We start from the raw sequence: 23,288 nt of genomic DNA, 5'->3' as shown, positions 1-23,288 counted from the left end.
TGCAATCATTACTGGAGCACCTGGATGTCATCTAAGCCTTCTGTCATTGATATACTTTATTGAACAAAGGCACACTGTGTTTCCTCATTAAATAATTATGCTTCTTTACTAATGTGAAGTAAAGAACATGAAGATGTGATGTGTGAAGTTTTCCAGTATTGCATTTGACTCACACAGAAGAAGTTAAGGACACGGACCTTTTTATTTTGTAATTTTATAGTTTGAATAACAAAGAGATAAAATGATCATTATCTTTATGAATCAGGAATTAAAACATTGGTTACATTCACCTGGGCGGAACATTGAATGTTTGTTGGTCACAGATAAATCTGAAAAAATATGTTATCTACAAGCCCACACTAGTCACCTGACTGACTGAACTACACTGATTAAAGTAGCACAGGACATTTAATTCTCTTCATCTACAGTGTCTCACTATTGTCAGATGCACTTTCACCATATCACAACCCCATTATAGTTGAGTGAAGAAGACTGTCTTTTTTTACATTTGCAACTTGTCTGCATTTAACATGTTTTCTACGTTATTACCAATGTCTGCAAGATTATTTATTCTCCTACAAAACAAAGAGTGTTGAATTATTAATTAAAAAGGGGACAAATAGTTTCTTGCAATCAGTTAGACAACTTACACAAGAGCCACGTGAGGTCAGATCTACACAGTGCTGATATGTCAGGTGAGTCACTGTGTCAGGTGACTCCTACTCCAGTTAGACAACAATCCAAGTACATACAAGAAACAGCAAAAGATACAAAAAATGTTTCCCCAAAACAAAGCAACAGAAGCATATTTTTTTATTTCAGTTGTATTTTTTTCTGATTTACAGCTGAGGGCAGGTGAGGCTGTATCTGGAATGTTTTTGTAATTTTATAGGATAATATAAAATGAATTTAGCTCTGTGCTATTCACCTAACTCACTATGCCTCAGCCCTCAGAGGAATTATTTTCCTAATGGAGTTGTGTGAAGTGTAGGAATGTGGAGGAATTCAACAATTATTATTTTTATGTGTGTGCATATGCAAGAGCATGGGATTTTTTTTTTTTCAAGTCTACAAAAGTTTAAATGTGTGGTGGCATCCGCTGTATCACGTGTCATTAACAAACAGTTAATACTTATTTATTATTAATTTAGAAGCTATATCACAAAATGTTGCATTTTCAAACAACAACCCTGACAAGAAACTATATATATAGTATAACTATATATGCTATATTCTCTAACCAAAAAAACTCACTCTAGGCCCATCACTCCTAACAAGTTTGGTTGAAATTAATTTTAATAGTTTTTGCATAATCCAGTGAACAAATACAGTTAATTAATTGTGTCAATTCAATACAACAAAAATGTTAGTTTTAGTTCCCTTCTAAAAAATGTTTTAGTTCCCTTCTATATCAGATTTTAATTGTACAACTCACACCCCTCAGAGTGTCTTCTTTAACCAGGATTGGGATGCTGCAAATAAATCATTCGTATCAGATTTAGGTAAAAAAAAAAACTATGAAAACCTGTAAAATTGCATGAAATGTATTCTACTCATATTTAGTTTAAAAGCTAAAAGACAATCTTTTCACTAAACTTTGGAATCAAACATTAAATATGTGTCATTTCTCAATGTTTCTAGGTGGCTTTCGGACAACTGGAGGTAATTTAAGCAGCTGGCAGATGCCATTACACTCGGGTCCGTGTTGCTCTTCCAGGAAGTACCTGAGGCCTCTGTCGGCAAAGTTGGAGGGGCCCCGAGGGGTCTTGGTGGAGTGGATCTGGGGGTCAGTGAGGTAGGTAAGCCCTTTGCCATTGGCTGTCACCCATCCTGTAAAAAAAAAAAGAAAAGATGAATGACAGTCACATCTTTTCAAAATGACAAGAATGCACAGGCTGTGGGGAATCATCACACACATTGGTGCACACATACACACCTTGCAGATCTACAACAACTTCCTGGTAGTCAGAGAATAAGTAGGTGAAGTGTCCAAAGGCCAGGCCATATTTTGTAGCCTGGAAACTCTGGTCCTTCTTTATCGTGTTGTTGGTCAGTTTGACAAAGTCTCCGAGCATGTAGGGCTCTACTGACACACACCCCATGATCTCATCGCCATCCAAAATCTATTCACAAGAGGTGAGTGTTATTATGAAATGTACACAAAACTACAGTTATATGTATTTGTACAACTGAAGGTTTATTTTCTCTAGAGGTGATTAAACATTAGTTTGGAATAAGGTAACAACTGTTTTGGCAACACCCAGAATTCTAAACGGAGCACTGTAGTCTTACTACATACTGTTTATAGACTTTACACTCAGAACTAGCATTTATGCTGAAATGGTAAATCAATGAAGGACATATCAAATTATTTTATTTGGTAGGATTTGATCTGACATGGAGACACAATATCACAAAGCAAATGTTTATATTAATAAGCGATATGGTGATAAATCCCTATTTTCCCCATTCAACATCTTATAGTTCCTTCTATATTAATGGCAGTTAACCTAAGGGTGTACTGGAGAATTACACAAGAGTTTTGAACAAAACTGCTTCAATCCTACACTCTGCTGTCTCCAGTGTTAGTGCTATATATGTAAGGGGTCCTACTGAAGTAGTTTTATGTGAATGAGGTAAATTTAATATTATTGTAACTGCTATTTCTCCACCTCCTCATCTTTTTTATGTTTGGCATGCATTTTTTGTTCATATTCATCTTTATTATTCGGCCTCACCAACAGTGCTTCTGAAGGAATGAAGTAGATCTGAGCCATGACATCTTTGTCGTAGAGACTCTTATTGAATTCTGTCACATAGTACTGGGCTGTCATCTGCCTCTCCACATCTCTCAGGTGAAACTGGATCTGCTTCGGCTTCAGGTAGTCCTTCCCGACGTAACTACAGACATTAATGCACAGACAGAATGAGACCTAAAAGTCATCATAGTCAGGTTGTGTGTAGAATGTGCAGCATGCGTACTTGCTTAACCGCTCCTCTTGGTGTAAAAACTGCACCCATATTGCTGTTCTCTGCTTTCCCTCCATCCCCATTGGCTTTCCGATGTAAACGCTGGTCTCCCTTGCTGTCCACAGTCCTTGTGCTTTGGAAAACTTCAAATGAAGAGCACCTAGTGGTTTTGATATTCAGAGACCGTTACAATCCAAGTTTTATGTACTGCTTTAGACACAGCTGGGCTCAGATATTTCACATATCGCAACAATATTATTTTGTTAAAAATACAGTCAGTAACTACCAAAGACAATTAATTATTTTGTAGTGAAATAATAAATATATGTACAAAATTTCCAATCCACCAGGCAGATGTACATTTTACTGAATGAGTGAAAACTTTGATCAGCTAGTGAAGCTGAATGAATAACAAGGGGGTCATAATAACCAGTCATTACAATTCATCTTCTGGGCACCATGAATGTCGACACCCATACCTACCATACCTAACATCCCTAAAATAAAACAATGAAGACAAATTTCAACAATAGTACTTAATACTTACTGTACACAGCTCTGTGCTCTTTAAGTTTGAATTTTGTCTCATCACTGTGCAACCTCTTCATCAGACAATTGTGGCAAACACCAGCCAGTAGGGCTTGGTAATCCTTCTGTGACAACAAATATGGTCTCTTAAGGGCAACACCACCCAAGGTGCTCGGATTTAGGCAGCTGTAGCACAAGGGGCTCCTGCTTTGAGGAACATTCACTTTTTCTGCGGAAGAGACTTCATTCATCTCTACTATGTCAAATGAACCATCTGTGGAAGTTTCAGTTGAGGCACACTGGGAAAGGTTTGGGTTTGGTGTTGCTAAAGAGCTCTTAGTATTGGGTTCTACAGATACAGAGTCAGGTTCAGTATCCCTATTTGGGTCAACATTCATTTCCATGTTTTCTGGCTTGGACAAAACTCTGGATTCCCTTCTAGATATGTGTTCCTTGTTCATCGGCTCATGACCTGAATCAGTGGTTTCAGAATCAGGTTTTTCTAAGAGGAAGAAGCTCCCGTCAGACTCGGATGACTTGCTGTTTTGGCTGGTTCCTGCTTTTGATTGGCCAGAAAGCTGAGGTTTTTTGTTTGTGGGGGAGCACAGGTCTGTTGAAATTTTCTCCCATGATGATTGGGAACTGAAACTGTCACTGAGAGAGCTGGAGGATGTTATGAGAGTTAGCTGGGATAAAGATTGTGGTTCTCTATCAGCTATGAATGGTTTCTGCATAACACCAGTAGCATCAGTCATCCAATCCTCCTCAGTGGCCAGTGTCTCTATTCCAGCTTGGATTTCTTCAAACTTTTCTGAATCACTACTCACATTGGAGGAGGAAGTGGCAGGTGTTGTCAGTCTTGGGACTGTATAGGAATTAACAGTAGTGCTAGAGACATGCAAGTCTTGCTTTATGTTTTTGCCAGAGAACAGAAGCATGGGGTTGTCAACCTCAGTGGTCAGACAGCTCTGGTTCCTAGCATTTGCTCCCCCTTCTGTGGCACTACTTCCTACATATCCACTGCTGCTGGGCCAGGAAGACCCCGAACTACTCAAGGAGAAGTTCTGCCATGATGAGCCAAGTTCATCTGTGCTTCCTTGAGTGGTACTCTGGTCAGACTGTTGAGGTGGATGCACAGCAGATGAATCTGAACCTCTCTGATGTGGCTCCTCTCCTTTGGGTTTACCTTTTACTACTTTGCAGGCCTCAGTAGTACATTCTGTGTTGAGTGTACCAATGGTTGTCCCCACCGCAGTTATACACAGCCTCGCCCCATCTCGCTCATCTTTAGTTCCCTTACAATTTGAGTGGGTTGTCTCACAGAGCGATGCATGATACTTCTGGAATCTCTGCATCAACTTAGAGAAACCTGCCAGAGTAAAATTTACTGATGTGTCTGCGATGTTTCTGTAGCTGTCAGGAATAAAAGACCCCTTGTCTGAATTAAGGAAAGGCTCCACTCGCAGCAGAAGCTTGACTTCGGTGACCAGTTGCATGATCTCAGCACAGAGGCTATCTTTGTCTGGCTTATCTGCATGACAGTAATCATAGAAATTGGCTAAAGCTTTATGGCAAGCTTGTGTCGCCTGCGTTACAACCTTTTGAGGGGTGCCAAGCCATTTGTGTGTGACAGTAAGAGAATAGGCAGCCTTGAGGAAGGTGTGAAGCTCCTGCTTGCTGGTGACCTGCTTGCCCTCTGCTGTGGTGAGTAAGCCGATGGAAAATGCCTCTCTAGCCTGCTGGAGGAAAGACTGTCTTTGTGAGTTGGGGCACTCCACTGCAAAACTATAGGATAACAAGCAGGTTCCTTGAGTTGCCTGGAAAAAAGAAGAGTCTGTCAATAGATATTTATATTGGAATAATTCATTTTGCTTTACCATTAGCTACATTTTCTCTTTTGTGATAAAAATGACTTAATTAATTTGTGTCAATTGCAGGTAATCATGACTCAGTGACCAGTCAAGTGAATGGCTTACCGCATTTGTCAACACATACAATGAAGTGTACTGGCTGTATACGACTGCCATCTTCGCTGCCTGGGCTGCTGAAAGAAGACGATGACTCACATTTCCAAGTAAGGACTGTGGCAAAAACAACAAATTTATAATTTATAAACAAATGTATAAAATCCAATGGTATGAAATAAGTTATCTCGGTTAGACTTACAGATTCAATATTTTGAATTGTCCTAAAAGTGTGAAAGTCCTCATCATTCATTGACACCAATATGTTGGCCAGTATGCCTAGAGAAGTTCCAATGCCCTATAAAATATACAGACATGCCGAGCAAAGGTTTACAATCGTGTGCAAACTGGATCACTCAAGTTTACAAACTCATAATTTGCTGTGCCCCAGCGACACGGTAGCTGTGTATAGGCTACCTTTTTATCAGGTTGAGGAAGTGAATAGTAGCCGACCAGAGAGGCCCAGATTAATTCTGCAGCCTCAAGCCACAGGCCTGAAACAGAGCAGCAAAGAAGGTTTTAAAAACATGGAGCTGTCAGTGTCATTGTTCTCTCTTCCATTTTAAAAATGATCTTACCTAGCTTTTGCAAAATCATTCCACGCACTTGAACACTAACAGCCTGCACAAGAGCCCTGTCACTTTCAGTGTGGTACACCCAACAACCTGTTAATTAGAGACAAATGTTATTTATTTAGCATATACTGTGCAGTATAATCCGCCGATAAAGGCAATCAAAATACGTGGCAAGGACCTTACCTGTGGCCCCGCTATTGTTTATAAGGCTGCTCAGGATGTATTCAGCCTTCTGCAGTTTGCCTGTAGGGAAGATGATAATTCTGTTCACGTGTATCCAACCCCGCATAATCAAAGCATACACCAGATATCTCTGTCATTATAACACCTTTTATTATAAAAGTCTAATTTCCATGTTATGCATTTACATCAACCACTATGATTTCTATTGCACCAATGCATAACATGTTACTTATCCATTTAGCACAAAACTAAAACTAGTAAAGTTTTAACCCCACCCCTCCACCACAATGTGCCATACCAGAGTTGAGGTAGACCCTGGCCTGTCGTATGACCAGCTGGGGCGCCACAGGAGTGTCAGGTTGGCATCTGTGGAGCAGTTTAGTGATTTTCAGCAGCCGGCTTGACTCATCTGTCCAGTAGAGGAAACGGTCTACTAAGAAGACTACTGCCAGTGCAGTACTTGCTTCCCGAGCCACAATGGAAGCTTTCAACAAAGCCTGGCCACAACATGAACATACATGAGTTATTTTCACGTCAAGAAAATAAGAGTAATTACTTTATATCTTGGTGCTTATTACCAGTAGCTGAGGTAGGTGCTTGCTGATAAGGTCATTGAGGTTGGTTTTGTCACTTGCACTGACTGACGGCTTGTACTGCCACTTCTCCGGCACGAAGGGCCACTTCATGTCAATTGCCTCCTGCAAGAGAGAGGCCAGTCCTGCAGACAGCAAGTCTACAGAAAATAAGAGCAAGTGCAATTTGTTAACTACAAAAAAACTGTATGGCAATGTAGAGAATAATAAACATAAAATATCCAGAAACCCTAACTTTTGCATGCAAATAATATTAGCTGTGCTAGAAAACTTTGTACATTTGGTAACTCAAACAGAAAAATAAGATGGAGAGATTACTGGTGAGGAAATTTTGTTTTTGTTCCTACAGTATCTTGCTACACGTTGCTTCTATACACTGAGAACAGAGCTTATAGTGGGGAACTGATTTTCTAACACACTCTTTTTGTGAATTTAGGTTTTAGATATTTTGTGTGGTAGAATTGCTTAATACTAAGCTGTTAAGCTATCTTCTTGTTTCTATGCTAGAGACATATTATAAGTGGGCACTGGTAATGCAGAGGGACTGGGATATACTGGGTTGAGCAGGAGGTTTACAATGAACTCTGTCCCAGTTTGTGCCACTGGAGAGCTGAACAAAAGGAAATCCCCTCAAATTCACGCCAGCTGCATGTTGGATTCGCTGAGCATTTGTAGAGAATGCCTTTGTCTTGAATTCTCAACACAAACTGTGTGTGTGGAGCAGCTTATGTCAGTGTAATTCCACCACCAAAACTAAATCCCAATCTGACTTTCTGCTATGGCCAAGCGAAAATTGACACCACAGCCCCATCTTGTGTCTGACCTCTGCAGCCGTGGTAGTTCAGCTGCTCGGCCTCAGTGGGCTGGTTCGACTTTAGAGCTGCTGCTGCCCTGAGGCACTCCTGCAGTAAATCCCCCACCTCCTGACTGTCCATTGTGGCAAACGGATGTCACAGTCGTTGCCTGTAATAAGAAAGATATCCTCCTTTCTTGGTCTCTTCACCTCTGCTCCCTTACTACAGTGACTCGAGTAGAGAATGGCCAGACTGCTGTGGAGAAAGGATTTGCAACATCATGTGTGTTTGTGAGTCTCAAAACATGAACAAATAACTTCTTGATATATCCACTTAATCTCCAAACCTTTTCTAATGTGCCTGCAATCCAAAATTACTTTAGTGTCCTTAAAGAGAGTTACAACATGTTAACAATTCATTCATTCATTCATTATTTTGACTTATACTTTCAATTCAAAATATGTTTCAGACATATCTATCTGAAGTGCAAATCACAAAACACAACAACAGATAAGAAAACACAACAGATCTGAAGACACTATGGCACTATAACACTTCTTATTTGCCATAGTGTTTTAATCTGAATCCCAGTTATCAAAGACAGTGGATACGTTTCTAAATGAATTTACGGTCACTTACGGAAAATCTCTTCTTCTTCCTGGTAGGGCAGGGCTATAATGCTCCCTTCACGTGTTGTCGGAAATATTGCAATTAAGTCATGGCACGACCAAAAACTGGATTTGACAGGCAGAAGAGTATCAGCGTGAAAAACAATCAAGACGAACTGCATGTTTCCTGTCACCACTACACGAGTAACACTTTGTCCAGAGACACAAAAACTGATTTTTTAATTAGATTTGATTTAGTTTCAATTTCACTTTTGACTGACCTTTCACCACCTGCGTTTATTTGGAGCTCTTGGCATAAGTTGATAATCAATTCAATCATATAATATAATTTGATATTAATAATCTATTTCCCCTCTTATGTGTAAAATATAGATTCACAAATCCATAAATACACAGATGCTTTCTCTCCATTAACTCATTGCAGCAACACTTTGTTTCTTTTTTACAAAAGAATAAGTAACAACTAAAAAATGCATGCTTCTGTGTCAGCCTGGATATTATTATTATTATTATTATAGTGGTGTGGGTACGGATTTTGACTGACGCATTGCTCTGACATGGTGTGTGATGGTGCGGAGCTGCGCGCACGTAACCAGCATGTGGACGGACCGTGGTGCTGCTGTGCTACGACCGACAGGAGGGACTGTGGCTCTGCAGTGGGATCACAGCACAGCTGGAACATCAACAGAGGGCTGGCACGCGGTCCAACTGCGACCAGATGCTCCGACGCACAACCGCATCCACAACTTGGCTTCGTGTGCGCCCGGAGAGCAGGCGACCGCGTGGTAGGGTTAATGTGCCGTAAAAACACCCCCGCATAGCCCAGAAACAGGGCAGCAGGAATCGGGGGCAGCTCTTCTCAGATGAGTTCCAGTAGGTTTCTGTCATCGCTTCTTCGCTCTTACCGCAGGACCCGGTGCTGCCACTTGGTGAACCAAAGAGTTCGGCGGTGCCGGTGATGTAACGCTCTGCTCCTCAGCGCTCACTCCTCATCTGTTCATCACTGTAGCCTCTCCTCTCAGAGCATGGGGCCCCTCAAACTCTGAAGGTAAGACTTGTGCCATAACTCGCATGTTGGAGCAAAACTGAGGCAGCTTGAGCTCAATTGGACATTTTTACGCACGGCGGGTCTGAGATATGATACTTTGGATGTGTTTTTTGAAGACAATGAGATATTACCTGCCTGTTTCATGTATAAGAAATGTCATCACTTTATCAGTTGATGTTGCCATCATCGGTGCACCGCTGTATTGCAACAGGATCACGCATGTACTTGCCCGCTTGCACAATGAACCACAATAATTTAAGGTTGACTCATCAGGGATGAGGATCTCTGTACTTTTTGTTTGAAGAACTACTCACAGCTGTTGTGCTCAGAGTTGCACCCTACTGCTTTTAGATATATTTATATGTTTATATGTGCCATTTACAGAGCAGGATGGCAACAAGAGCTCATTGTTGTCAAGACAGACTCATTCAGTTCCATCTCAGTCCAAGGACTTGGTGGCTGCATAGATGAGTGGATGGAAGAGTGTATTAGCTTAATTTATAGGCCACATACTCCAAATATAATTACCATAACACTATCTTCAGGTGCTTAGAGCTGCAACAGCACTGACTGCACATGCTGTAAAGACCTGCCTCTTGGTGATCTGCATCACTAATGGAATTAACAGTCGTTTTCAGGAAGGAGGAGGATGCAGGGACATCTACTCCTAAAATTAGACCCAGGGAGTGGCAGGGACTTCATCCTGCTTTGACCAGCTAGAGAATGATGGAAAACAAAGTCTGTCGAAATCCAAAAGTTATGACTTGAGCCCGTGTGGGAGGAGGGGAGATGCTGGAGGTCAATATTGAACCATTTGCCTTCAGAGCTTGCTCGTGTCTCAATCAGGCTATGTTCACACTGACTTTAAGGCAGCTCATGGCAGCTCTTTTTATAACCAATGAACACTTCTGTGCTGAGATAATCTCCAAAGTCCACATCCCAGTTTATTGTGATTTGTATTTAAGAAAAGTGAAAGACTATAGCTGCTCACTTTATTCTCTTTCAACCTGCCTCCTTGAAGTGTGTGTTGTGCTTTACAGGCAGCAGCAGCTGTCTCACTGTCATGATTTAAGGTGATTTCCTCTTGCCACCCTCAGAACAGTGGGGATTAAGAGGCATCTGTGAATGTCGGGGCTGCTGATTATTCGCTCTGAAGCTTCTCTGCTGACTTCACTCCTGCCTCACTGAGCCATGCTTTGGTGTCAGAGCAGCGAGATTTGACTTGTAAGCTGCGACTCGCTGCCTCTCTGGAAAGCATTTGCAGCTGCAGAAGACAGAGAAGTCACTTCAGTGTCGTCAGTGCATTTGGCCAGTGCTGCTGATGAACTGTTCCTGCTTTGAATGCTGGACAAGCTCCCTTTGTGTTCGTCCAGATCAGCATCTAAATGCAAATGGAGCGGCCATCAACGGTATATGTGGAGACAAATCTGTCTCCAAAGAATAAATCAATAAAACAGTTAGTTTTATTTTTTCTGATGCTGGCTCATTTGATCATCAGAAAGTGGACTCTGTGATCTCATGTAGCCAACAAGTGAAGTGCGGCTTGACTTGAATGATATAGAGCTCTGAGGAGAAGAAGATGGATTTAAAGCACCTAGCAACAGATTAGTGGTAAAAATCAAGTAAAGGAGATTTTAAAAAAGCCTCTGCATCCCTTCTCCTCCTCCCTCTCTTGTCTGCTGCTGCAGTGCAATTACTTCAGGCCTCTGGAGTGGCCACCCTTGATATTTAGCACTGCCTCCAGCTTCCTCCTCATCCTCATCCTCAACCTGCAGCACTGTTGCACTTATCAGGAAAGCCAGCCATAATTGGATCCATTGTGAAGGGCTGCTGCTTAATGCCGAAGCACCAACAGCAACAAATTTGAAGAGGAGGAGGAGAGGATGGAATAAACTATCAAGCAGAAAAGGAGAGGAGCAAGGAAAAGGAAAAACAAAAGAAATCGATCTACACAAAAAGGAAAATCAAGCAAAGAAGAAAATAATTACAGGGAGCAGACAACAGCAGCAGCTCAGACATGTGCGCTGGATGTTTGCCATGATTGGGGTGTACGGTCCAATGCACTTGCCACTGTCTCTGCCCCCCATCTCATTTTTCATTAGCCTATCCTATCTTTCCCTCCAGAGGCTTGTGTGCTACACTCCTAATTGCCTGTATCATCTTTTTCACACATAACCTGCCAGGTCACATTCATACCAAGCATATTTGAAGTCATTCATTTAAACCGCAGAATGCTTGTTTGGCTCATGGGCAAGTGACAACAATGGAATTTAAATAACTTCAATGAGGCCCCCCTGAAGTATTCTACAAAACCATTTCTAACAGAGGGTTTTTAAATGATTTAAACAACATAAAAGAGAATTTAAAAACTCCCACCGGTTAAGAACAGTGATTCTAAAACCATGACAATTATGCAGACAAGGTGAAGAATAACTGTGCAAAGACCTTTACGAACAATTAAAAAATTGCAAAAAGTAAACTGTTCCCAGAGGTACATTCCAGCAATCCTCTGTCCATCCTCTTCTCCTGTCACCTCTGCAGCTCCCTTGAAATGGCATAGACCTTGTAACACATCAGAATTGAATGTATTGCCGAGTAGTTTTACACATATAAGGTATTTGCGGTTGTGTGTTTGTGCACTTATAAATATAGAAAATATAAAATTGGGCTACAAAAGTTAAATACAAAAATATAAATGTACTATAAGCGGGAGGGATTGTGCAAAATGTAGTGTCACAGTCGCAGACAGAGACATCAGTGCAGTTCAGTTAAAGGCTCCCAGGCCTTATTGATGAGGCCAGCTGCAGTCAGGAAGAAACTGTTTTTGTGGCGTGAGGTTTTAGTCGTGATGGCTCTGCAGCCTCCTGTCAGAGGGAAGTGGCTTAAAGAATCAGTTGGTCTGTCTGTGCAAGATGGACAGGAGCTGAAATGCAGCAGCAAAGGGGGAAACAGGGAAATTGTCGGATCGGAAGACCTATAAATCAAACTGTAATTGGAATTAAATCAGTCAGGGGCGAAACTCAGGAGTGGATTTGCCTGGAAGGAGGGTGCATTGAGAGTCACTGATCCTGCATCTTAGCCAGTGATTACTACAGGCAGTGAATTAGTAGCGATGGTGATTGCACAATTGCGATTAGTTTTCGACTGAGTGCTCACTGCTGTGCTACAGGTGTTTGGCGTGCCTTACTTTCAGAAAGGGAATTGGACAAAAAAAAACCCCTGTGGTTTCCTGTACTTGCTGTCAAACAACCCAGGAGGTTATGTTTTCACCTGTGTCTGTTTATATGTCTGTGTTGCTCAAAAAGCACTGAACCGATTTGCACCTAACTCAGCGGAGGGAAGAAGAGGAAACGTTGCAACGAATTACATTTTGCGGCAGATCATTTGATATAAATTTGAATGTTTTACTCTGAAGAGTGATGTATGATGTCTGACACTGGTCTTAGCAGAGGCACTGTATGTTATATTGTGCCATACTCTCATACTCGGCGTGTTTGCAATGTACCCTCTTTTCCAATCTTTGTCTGAATTTGCTTAAGGAATGGTGTATTATGATGACAGGAAATTGTGCGGTTTGTGGTACTCTAAGTGATGTGGGCTGATTAAGGAAATTCAACATAAACAGGAACTAGCCAGAGCAAATGCTGCAGGTTCAAAAGCCTGCAGGGTTCATGAATAGCTCTGTGAATGTGAAAACGCATTTACACATATAGCATGAAGGTAGTTCAGAAGGACTGATGAAAACACCATAGAGCTCAGTGAAGCTCTGTTAACTCTGACAGGCAGGAGGAAATGAAGCAGATAAACATAGCGCAAAGACCACATCTCTCACCAGATGTACAGTCCTGCTCTGCTCTGCGAGCTACAGATATCTCTTAGAAAACATGCTTGTGTGAAAATTAAAGGACTCACCAATACAGTGCATTGCAGCGGCTGTTTTGGGTGGATGTTTTCCTGCAGCTACGCAGGGAACATGACAACTGAAATGGCTCGTACTGGGAATTACTAGCTGAAACTGATTAAACTAATTAGTACTAAACACAAAATTAATGTTTTTGGATCGTCAGTGTAGATTATATTTCCTTTTGGTGACTTTCATTTCATTGTTTTTAATCCAATAATTTGACTTTAAGAGAAAAATTGACATTCTGGGAAAAATGTTGAGCTACAAACAGGTTAGTCAGGCAACCATTAGGGATCATAGACTATAAAAGATAAACAAAGTGACTGCTCCCCAAAAGTGAAGCCAAATTGTCTTGATCGCCACCTGGTGGCTGGCTGCAGAAAAGGTCATAAGTCCCCCCATGTTAGTGGATGCGGTATGCTATTGGTTCCCTTCAAATTTCCTGTACAGTCAGGAGAGTGGTGTTGATCATCTTTGCCGTCAGACAGTGAATTTAGCATGTTTCACAAAACGTCAAACTCCTTTAAACCTGGAAACAATGGGAGCCTATCTCTGTTAAATGGTATCAAGATCAGCTAAGCTATATATTACTCAACTAGTATCCTGAAGGCTGGTAGGCTACCAGTTTTGTCTAACTGTCTAAAAGTGTTTTTCTCAAATTTTACAGTATTGTGGAAGTAGAAACCAAACACATGAATCATCCACAAATGATCAATTTTCACAATAATATTATGTCTGATAATGCATTCTAGTGGCAACGGCTCATATTTCTGAGTACTATACTATCATTAAATAACATTTAACCACCCGCGATGTAACTCTGTAACAACAGGAAGTGAGATTCCTGACTTCAGCATTACTGAACACCAGAAAGTGAACTCTGAGAGCTCAGAGGTTTGTTTAGAACTGAATAGTTTGGCAGTTGGTAGAAATCACATGTGTTCACAGCTAGGGTATTGCAAAAGATGATGTATCACATTTGTTCTTTTGCACAAAACGCCATGTGTCCTCAACTGTCACTCATCATACAATGAGTTATGTGTGTCAGGGGGGAAAAAATGCACAGAGTGAGGTAACACTCTTATGTAGAGAAAGAAAAAAAGTGAGACAAAACCTTGTGAAAGAAACGACTGGGAGTTTAAAAAAATTAACACACTCCATACGAGACTATTTATACCGAGAGTGTGCTCGCTACATTTCACACAGGCATGCCTACACACCCTTCCGGTGTTTGTTATGAGGCAAACTTCCACATCTGGTAAAAGGACAGACGTTTGAGCAGGAAACCTCAACACAAAGCAGCAAAAACAGCGCGACACAATGATACATTGTTGTGTTTGGGGGTGAAGGGGGCAGATATATTCTTTTTCACACTTTAGGCTTTTTATTTGAAGTCCCGAAAGTTGAGATGTGAGATACGAGAGCGTGCCAGATGTGGAACAGGATGCGTGACTTCTTTTTTTGTTTCGGAGGACATAATAAAACATTACACTCTGGCAGCTGCTTGGTCCCAGCAAGGCATTGCGAAATCTGCATATTTTTCATCCCTGCACTTCCTTCTGTTATTCAACATTATGCAAACTTTGCATGCACTACATTAGCAGGAGTGCTCCCAGCTACTTGTTGCATGTATTTTTATACTGTTTTCCATCATGTGTAACTCTCCCTCTTTAATTTATCTTCAGCCAACAGTTTTTTCACATTTGAAAGAGCTGAAGCGAGGATATAGTACACTCTCTTTGTGCCTCCCAGTCTCTCTGTCTTTATCAACCGTTCCCCCTGTTGCTCCTCTCCTCCCAACGCCACCCACCCCTTCCCCTAAGGAGCAACTGTGGCTGCTAATCTCTGTTTGCAGCCAGTGCCCCCCCACCGATGTGGCATTCTGCGTGTCCAGGGAAAAGGAAACGTTTCCCTTCCTGCTCTCAGTACCCAGCAGTCTGTAAATAGAGCCTGCCACCAGTCGCTCTGTAGGGCCTCTCTGGTGAACTATATCTGTCCCGTCATGTGGCACCCTTGCAACAACTTCCTGAAACAAAACTAGGAGGTGTTAGGCAGGAGATAATGTAAAGAAGTAGTGTTTGTAGGTGGTTTTGCTGTCTTGTAGTTGTGGCCACATGGCCTTGCAAGGACAGAGAGATAAGACCAAGCTTCAAATTCAGGATTACTGGCTTAGATGGGCGGAGTTGTGAAATCTGTGGTCAATTGGAGAAACGACAGGGACATTTTTTCTCATAACTTCCTATGTGACAGGAAATAAAGAGGAATGTGACAAATATGTTTGAGACAAAGGCACCAACACTGCCACTGGTCTATATTTTTTGAAAATATAAATCATGTATAAATAACCCATGCTGATGTCGAGCAGTTATGTGTTTACCATGTACATCATTTTATTTTAACATCTAAGCATACTATTATTTGCTTAATGTAAAACATCCTGAGGTGTATGAGGACTGCACAATTAGTTTTGACCCTATTGTGGCTCCAGATGAAGAATCAAGGAATCTTCAACTCTATTACAATTCACCCTGAGGGGAAAATGAATAACTGCACATGTTTTCATGCCCATCTATCCAATAGCGTTCAAAGCAATTCAGCCCAAACCGCAGCGAACCATCCTCTTTTCCTCACTTCCAAAGTCAGTCCATCACTTCAGTCATTTCAAACTGACGTGATGGACTGAGCACCCACACTGCTATCCCCACACAGCTCTGCCACAATGCAGGCAATTGAACCTTTTCACAGGTACAGTATGTGTTAGGGCATGAAAAGACTCTGGCTGCATTTTTGAGCCTAATAGCTATCCAAGAGTGAATAAATGCATCTACAGCTTTTGGCTCAGGACAACGTTCTGTGAAATCATCAATCAAATTTACCCAAATGTCAGTAGGGAGAGTATAAAACTAAATGAATGTCTATATAGAGACACATACATTAGCTTTGGGTATTTATCAGCATGTTAATGATCCCATTATGGAAATACCAATAAGAGGATGGATGTCATTATCTGTGTGTGTGTGTGTGTGTGTGTGTGTGTGTGTGTGTGTGTGTGTGTGTATGTCAGGGTCTTATCATCAATCAGTGCTTCTGTCGATTTTAGGGCATGAAAGGGCAAGGAAGATTTATATAATCGTCCAATTTCCTGCTCATGTGTGGGCTTTGTGAGAAGACGCATTTAGCATGGCCTGATGTGATTAAACAGGGGAAAAACATGTAAGCACCAAGTGGATAATTTCATTGGTTAGAAAAAATACACTTGCTTTGGATAATCTTAAGTATTCAAGAAATGTAATGGATGATAAGCCCTCTATTTGGATTAGACATAAAATTCTACAACTTAAATCACGTGTGCTTGACATGTTGAGCCAAACAATTGCTTTGAGCTCATTTGCTGCTATTATACAGGCTCATACTCACAAGCTGTGGACAGTCTAATCCACTTCTTTGCATGTATACAGGAGCCTTTCAAGGGACCCCAGGCAAAAGGACCCTAGATTGAACCAAACTGAGCCACTAACACCCCAAGAAACACATGATACCGAACCAATTATTATTTTTTATACTGTCAAATTTTTATTCTCATATTGAAGTTGACTATTGACTATGATTTGTTAAAAGTGTTTGTCAGTGGCTAGTGAAAATTGGACATTTTTCCTATGAAATGCTATAGAAGTGATCGTCTGAAAATTTAAACAATTGCTGAGATTAATAGAAATAAAGTATTGAATATTGATATTATCTGTTTCCCACCTTGTTAAGTCATTGTTGTTAATTATTGTGAGAAATCATTAACGTGATCAATGTCTTCACAAAGATCAGTATCATTTATCATTAATAATGATACTGTATATAACTAAAGGCAAACTGAGTAAATTTGTTCTTTCAGAAGAGTGTATCAAACTGGTAGCCCTTCGTATGACTCAGATCCTGTGAAGTAGCTCTCAGTTTCAAAAAGTCTGGTGACCCCTCCTCTAGTCTCAGGAAGCTTTTCGCTGAAAGCTAGTGGCATGGAGCCGTGTTAGGGGGTTTCAGATCATGGTGTCGTTGCAGTCTCCTGTATATAGCCCATCATAGAACTAAAGAGGGTTCTCACTTATTGTCATTGCTATGATATTTACTGGTTCTCAGCCCCCCCCCCCCCCCCCCCCCCCCCCCCCCCCCCCTCAGCTCGAGGTCCTGCTGTGCCTACTCTGTTGCAACGCCCCTGTGGATAAACTGAAGACACTAAATCAGTGATTCAGCCTGTGTTGCTTGTATTTGGTTAAAAGTAAGCTGTGACAAAGTGTTTTTTATGATGCGTGGCTACTGCAGTGAAAGTAAAAAAGGAGAGCAGAGAGAAGCTGTCGGTCTTTGTCTAACCTCAGGGCATGACATTTTCATTGCCCACTAAACCAGCAGCCAGGACTGACCAGGCACCTGTCAAACTTCCCTTTATCCCCGCTGTGCCCCATTCCACCCCCTAATCTGCCTGATCGATGGCACCGGACCGTTGTCACCAGGCAACCGAGGATGACACCAAAGCCCTCACAGTGTGGGCCACCAAACAATCAATCCACCACTTCACAGCTGTAGAGACAGTATCTGAATTTAGACCGTCAGTGAAATACTTGAATGGCAGCATATTGTTGAGGGCCAGTCAGTCTCTAAATTCTCCCCGAAAGCCACAGATAGAATTGTTCTCTGGGTCGTGACAAAGAGATCCTGTCAGCGGGATGATGAATGATGTATTCAGCTGGATGTCAAGATGGTATCATCGTGCCACAGTGCCAGACTAAACTCAGTTAAAAGCAGACTCGGCCTTTGCACAGGTGGTACAAACCCCCCCCCCCTCCTCTGCATGTCATCTTTTGTTCCTCGGAGCGATGGAAACGGTGCGTCCTTGCATCTGCAGGGAACGTATGGTTTTATAGCCTCATTTGGCCGCGGAGGGCAGGCTGTTCTAACCTCAACTGTAAAAATGAAGACCTGAAACAGATGCTGATTTTGTCATGGTGAGATCCATTTCACCTCAGTCTCTAGGTGACTCTCATCAATAAAAAATGAGTCTGGCAATAACAGACTTCCAAGGCCACTTTTTCTTCTTGTCGTATTCATGAGATGTGAGCGGTGGTATCTATCAATGCTGAGGAGTTGTATTAGAAATATTGCTGAGCAAGGTGACACAGGTCTTGATGGGGGTTTTTTTCTTGGAGATTTTAGAGCTCTTCCTCCTGTGTGTGTGCCCCTGAGACAGCTTGTAAAGCCTGCAATTGAGTGTGTCCGCCCACCATGCTGCAGCAGAGACAACGTAGTGGTGGGCTTCATTGTGTCAGGCACAATAGATACATACTCATCACACCCTTCCAACACTCTGCCACAGAACCACAACATTGAAGAGCCATTAGCAATTTTGTGGCCTAGCTTTTGTCCCTCCATCATAACCATCATACTACCTTCATGCTTATCAGCAGTCTGCCAAAATATCCAGTGGCTTTTTTTAATCTCCTATTTTACCACCAGATCGAGCTGTAACCCACATATAAGATAGGATTAGTGTATTTTACCACTTCAGACGCAATAAATGCATTTAGGATTAGAGCAGAGAAAAAAAATGCTCATCCCTCAGGCTGATCCTACTCTTACACCACACTTCTCGAGGTAAATAGATGTATTTGCGCATATGCGTCGTGCACAGAGGTGTGTCTGTCTGTGTGTGTGTGTAGTGAAAGTGTGACTGGACACTAAGCTGTAGTTGCTATGGTTTCCTGTTGCAAGGACTTAGCTCGCAATCCTCAAGAAAAATACCACTGCACATTTTCTTAACTTGCTGCTGCAAAGGAAGTATTTTCTGATATGTATTAAATACTTAATATCTTTCTATTGTATTGTACACAGCAGGCTGCGTCGGGCCATGTCACCAGATAAAAAATGTGGTTTCCTGATTTGTGCTTGTGGCATCCTATCAGCATTCTCTCTGACAAACCATATTAAGGTCAACACTGTTGTCTGAACTGTCATGCCTTCACATTCTGCCACAGATATGACCTTATTTGTTACATGTCAGCATAGTACATAGTCATCAAGCAGGGATGGATGTGTGAATGTATACTTCACACATTATGGAAGTTTGAAGACGAACACAGGTAAAGACACGGCTTGAACTTGAAGTGCCAGTCAAATATTTTAATTTATATTAATGTTTTAAATTAGACTGAGTGATTTCAAATGTATTCATACTTAATACATGCTCGGCATTATCAGCTAATTGTACTTAATTATTATATAATTATATTATATTATATATATATAAAAATCTATTGATTTGATTTTTATTACTGACGTATTAAGCAACATTTAAATGTTGTATCTGCTTTGGAGTTTAACATAAAATGAACCTAAAATATGCAGCTAATGTTTTATATGTAAAATCTACATCTAAAATTAACGAGCAAAGTAACTGGTAACTGTCAAAAGCTTGACAGAAAGCTCAGCCCTTCATATAACTAAGAGAAGAACAAATATAAAACCTCAGAATTTCCGACCACAGTAAGACATATGAACTCTCCACTGAAAGCCTGTCTAATTAAATTGTGCTCCTCCGAGTATAACGAGCACTGACACCTTGAATTTGTTAAATCAAACCCTTACAACAGCAGGGGATGACATTGTCAGGAAGAAATCCCAATTAAATTTAACATAAAATACCAGCACACCAGCCCTGAATGTAAACAGTCAGAGCTTATGTCAGAGTGAGGACACACGACTCTTCCACTTGTGCATAATTGCTCTTTTTGCTCGACCTTGATCCTTTCCTTTCATCTTCTTTATTTTTGCTCAGCGAGAGGCACGAGAGTCAAACCAGACACAAGGAAACGAGGGGAAAGACGGAGAGGGAAGGAGCAATGGAGTCCATATTATCGGAGCAGTCGGCCACAGTGGACGAGCTGGTGGAAGCGTGCATCAGAGCCTTTGGTTGGTTATTTAAATATTGTGTCTTTGCTCTAAATAATTTACTTACTTACTTCTGTATAAATGTGCATGTTGGTGATGAGACAGTGATGACCAAAACATATACAGCAGATGTCTACGTAGCATCTTGAGTGACACCCTATTTCCATGTTTCAGATGAGAAGGGCACATTGAAGGATGCTTCCTTGGTGCGTATGTTCCTCATGATGCAGCCTTGGTACATCCCTTCAACGGACATGGCTAAGAAGCTGGTGCTCAAGTATCCTTCCTTGTTTTGTGCTCACCATGGACAAAGAGAAATTCTCTTTTTACTCTTCTCCTTCTCAGATCTTCTCAGATTTTTTCTGTTTCTTGTTTTAAATATATTTTGGAGCATATTATGTCGAAAGGTTTCACCTTGACTTGTAGTTCAGATCACAAGAGGAGAGCTGCACTGCTGAGCGCCGAACAAGAATATGCCACCTTTTAAAGTAATGACCTTTTATTTCTGTCTGGCTGTCGCCCCTTACAGTGCGTCTCCTTTCTGAACTTTCCAAATATCGTCTCTTGTTCTCTCTTGTGTTCTTGTTCTCTCTTGTTCACCCTTGTCTTCCTAATGCACTGGATTCATGGATTTTAGTGTTTCCAGCTCAACAGTGACAGTATCATGTCTGAAAAGAGCTTTATTTTTGAAGAAAAGTCACTTTATATGATCATGTTATTTAAAGGAGACATATTATGCTTATATTCCAGTTCATGATTTTGATTTAGGCTATTACTTGAAATGCTCTAATGTTTAGAAAACACATCACTTTCCTGAACCTGTCCTTTTGGCTAGCTGGCCCACTCTGTTGTAATTGTCAACCACTTCCAGAGTTTGAAGAAAATGTGCCCCTCCCACCCGCAGCTACGCATGTGAGGGGCATGGGGGGCATCATGATGTCATGTGACATCACAATACCCCGGAATTGTCGGCTGGATTACTGATGAGGCATCAGGAACTTCAGGATCTGTGTTTTCTGTGGAAGGACCTTTTTTTTTAACTTTAACTTTAACAAAAACCGTACAATACACTTGAGGACAGAAAATATCTGAAAAAGCATGACATGTCTCCTTTAAACCTGGTGTTAGTGACAGTCACATTATTATGTAAATGTGAACAAGTCAATACCTCCTCGGGTTTTCTCAATGTTTTTCATCTCTCTCTCTCCCTCTCTCCCTCTCTCTCTCTCTCTCTGAACCCCTTTGTTCTGCCTTCCAGGTACTGGATCTCTGAGTTTCCAGCGGAGTTCAATCTGAACCCGGAGCTGGCTGACCAGATCAAAGACTATAAAGACCTCTTGACCACCGGGGGCAATGAGAGACAGAGTCAGCTCATTGACCTCGACAGTGTGTGAGTCTGCTGGCCGCCGAAAGCCTTGCATGCTGTTGACAGCGTGAATGAGTTTTTCTGTGTTTAGGCGTTTATGACAGCGTGCCCTTTTATTGCCTGTTCTCAGACATTGCCTGGCTGTGCTATGCAGGGGTCAGTGACTTCTACTTTTCCCATAAAAGCCATTTGTGCATGACCTCCCTTCAGCGCTCCATTAGGAACCTAATTCTATAGAAAAAGCTGAATCGCTTTAGTTCCCTTGTGTTTCAGAGCTATTTTTACCTCCACCAAGGAGGTTATGTTTTCTTCTGTGTTTGTGTATCAGTTAGTAGGATTGCGCAAAAAACTACTGGACAGATTACGACGAAATTACATTTTGGTGTGGATCCAGATCAGGGGGTGGATACATTTTTTATTTATTTTTTAATGTTCTTAAACATTGCAAGACAGGGCGTTTTTTTATTTATTAGTTTCCTAGGGAATAATCAGGCACAATTAGAGGACTGATATCTATGAATATGTGCACAAGTTTTAAACCTAAGCAGTGTGTGGAAAGCATAATATGTCATGGTATTGTTCTACACCCACCAAAAAGAGAAACCTTCAATAAAATTTGAATATGCTTTGTCGTCCCTTTCAGGCCATCATATGAATGGAAGCGGCAGGTGACCCAGCGTGTCCCCTCAGTGTCCAAAAAGAGGAAAATGTCCCTTCTGTTCGACCACCTTGACTCCTGTGAACTGGCCGAACACCTGACATACCTGGAGTACAAATCCTTCTGCAAGATCCTGGTCAGTGCGAGCGTAGCCTCCAATGAAGCTGCCAAACATCGTGCATCCTGTGGGATGTTTAAAGCTTTTGAATTCTTTGAATTCTCAAGTAATTAAGTGTTTACACGCTGGAAGCACATTGTAGTTGCTAAGCAATGGAAGCTAGAATTGTTCACTGGCAGTAATTATATTTATTGTCTGGAAACATTTGGCTCTTCAAGTGTTATTTTTGGGAAGCAATGAAAATGACTATTCTGATTTGAACTTTTTTCTAAATTTATCTGTTCAGTTGTGATGGTTTTGGTGGCGAGAAGTGGGCAGTAGCAGTGATCAGTCTTTGTTTCTCTTCGAAAAGAAATTATGATTCAGTATGAAAGAGAAGAAGCTACAATGAACACAAATACACTGATGAAGCATAACATGGAATGTTTAATGTTGTGGCTAATTGAGGTTTATCTACAGTTGGTTTTGAATGAGTCTGATTTAAAACCTTTTTTGTTGTAACAATTATTTTATGAGTCAAAAATACACCAGTCCATCACAAGATTAAAACCAGTTAGCGCTTTTAATTTTGTCAATTTGATCAATACCGGTCTAAATGTTCTAGAAGATTTCTCCACTTGGTATAAGTGTAAACCAGTAAAACATTTTCTCACATATGTTAGATGATTTGCTTTATATAACTCTTGGTCAACATGAAATAACAGCCAACGCTATCATTCAAATATTAACCCGAAGATAATAGTTGTTCATAAATTAAAATAACAGGAAATTACAGATTTTTTCACAGGATAATTCAGTTTCCTAATGTTTTTGAATGTTAAGCTACATTGAATTTAACTCAAAATACAAAAACTAAAGAATGTATGTATCTGTTTTTTAAAAAAAGGCTCTGTAGACTAACTAAAGTTATTTTTGTACTCTATTTGTCTGTAAATCCTGTTGCTGCCAGCCTGTCTACCATTTATGTAAAAAAAATGTGCAGTGTATTTAAGTATAACAATATATTTTGGACAGAGGCAAGAAAGTCT

The 23,288-nt window shown here is 41.0% G+C and overlaps 2 protein-coding genes across 13 annotated transcripts in view; one reads left to right on the top strand and one right to left on the bottom strand.

Moving 5' to 3' along the window:
- Positions 1-1,278: 1,278 nt before the first annotated feature.
- On the bottom strand, positions 1,279-8,861 carry alpk1 (alpha-kinase 1). Of its 5 annotated transcripts, XM_069519290.1 has the most exons (15): positions 8,247-8,358; positions 7,954-7,993; positions 7,637-7,862; positions 6,799-6,953; positions 6,519-6,717; positions 6,221-6,280; positions 6,041-6,127; positions 5,880-5,956; positions 5,665-5,760; positions 5,475-5,579; positions 3,518-5,315; positions 2,983-3,130; positions 2,739-2,901; positions 1,937-2,123; positions 1,279-1,830 (listed from the first exon to the last, which is right to left on the bottom strand). In XM_069519290.1, exons 3-15 carry the CDS (start codon positions 7,746-7,748, stop codon positions 1,622-1,624), a joined length of 3,396 nt encoding a protein of 1,131 aa, XP_069375391.1. In that variant the 5' UTR covers positions 7,749-7,862; positions 7,954-7,993; positions 8,247-8,358; the 3' UTR covers positions 1,279-1,621. The 5 variants fall into 5 exon arrangements, with proteins under 5 accessions (XP_069375391.1, XP_069375390.1, XP_069375392.1 ...); XM_069519289.1 differs by lacking the exon at positions 7,954-7,993 and having other exon boundaries at positions 8,247-8,861; XM_069519291.1 differs by lacking the exon at positions 7,954-7,993 and having other exon boundaries at positions 7,637-7,859; positions 8,247-8,377.
- Positions 5,436-23,288, top strand: part of LOC109637668 (RAS guanyl-releasing protein 2) — a 36,591-nt gene continuing 18,738 nt past the window's right edge. For 3 of the 8 annotated variants that reach the window (XR_011240031.1, XM_069519293.1, XM_020100196.2), the window contains exons 1-6: positions 8,936-9,284; positions 20,006-20,139; positions 20,293-20,395; positions 20,550-20,606; positions 21,377-21,508; positions 22,128-22,278. Coding sequence is in view for 6 of the 8 variants with exons in the window: in XM_069519293.1 (XP_069375394.1) it covers positions 20,070-20,139; positions 20,293-20,395; positions 20,550-20,606; positions 21,377-21,508; positions 22,128-22,278 (513 nt within the window). In the remaining 2 variants the exon portion in view is untranslated. Of the gene's footprint in view, positions 5,573-8,935; positions 9,285-19,080; positions 19,311-20,005; positions 20,140-20,292; positions 20,396-20,549; positions 20,607-21,376; positions 21,509-22,127; positions 22,279-23,288 lie in introns of those variants that run through there. The other 5 variants (XR_011240030.1, XM_020100194.2, XM_020100193.2 and 2 more) reach the window with 2 other exon arrangements.

This window comes from Paralichthys olivaceus, chromosome 22 (genome assembly GCF_024713975.1).
Source record: "Paralichthys olivaceus isolate ysfri-2021 chromosome 22, ASM2471397v2, whole genome shotgun sequence".
Taxonomy (NCBI): Eukaryota; Metazoa; Chordata; class Actinopteri; order Pleuronectiformes; family Paralichthyidae; genus Paralichthys; species Paralichthys olivaceus.
Note: the sequence above shows the minus strand (reverse complement) of the source record. Positions and strands in the feature narration are given on the sequence as shown.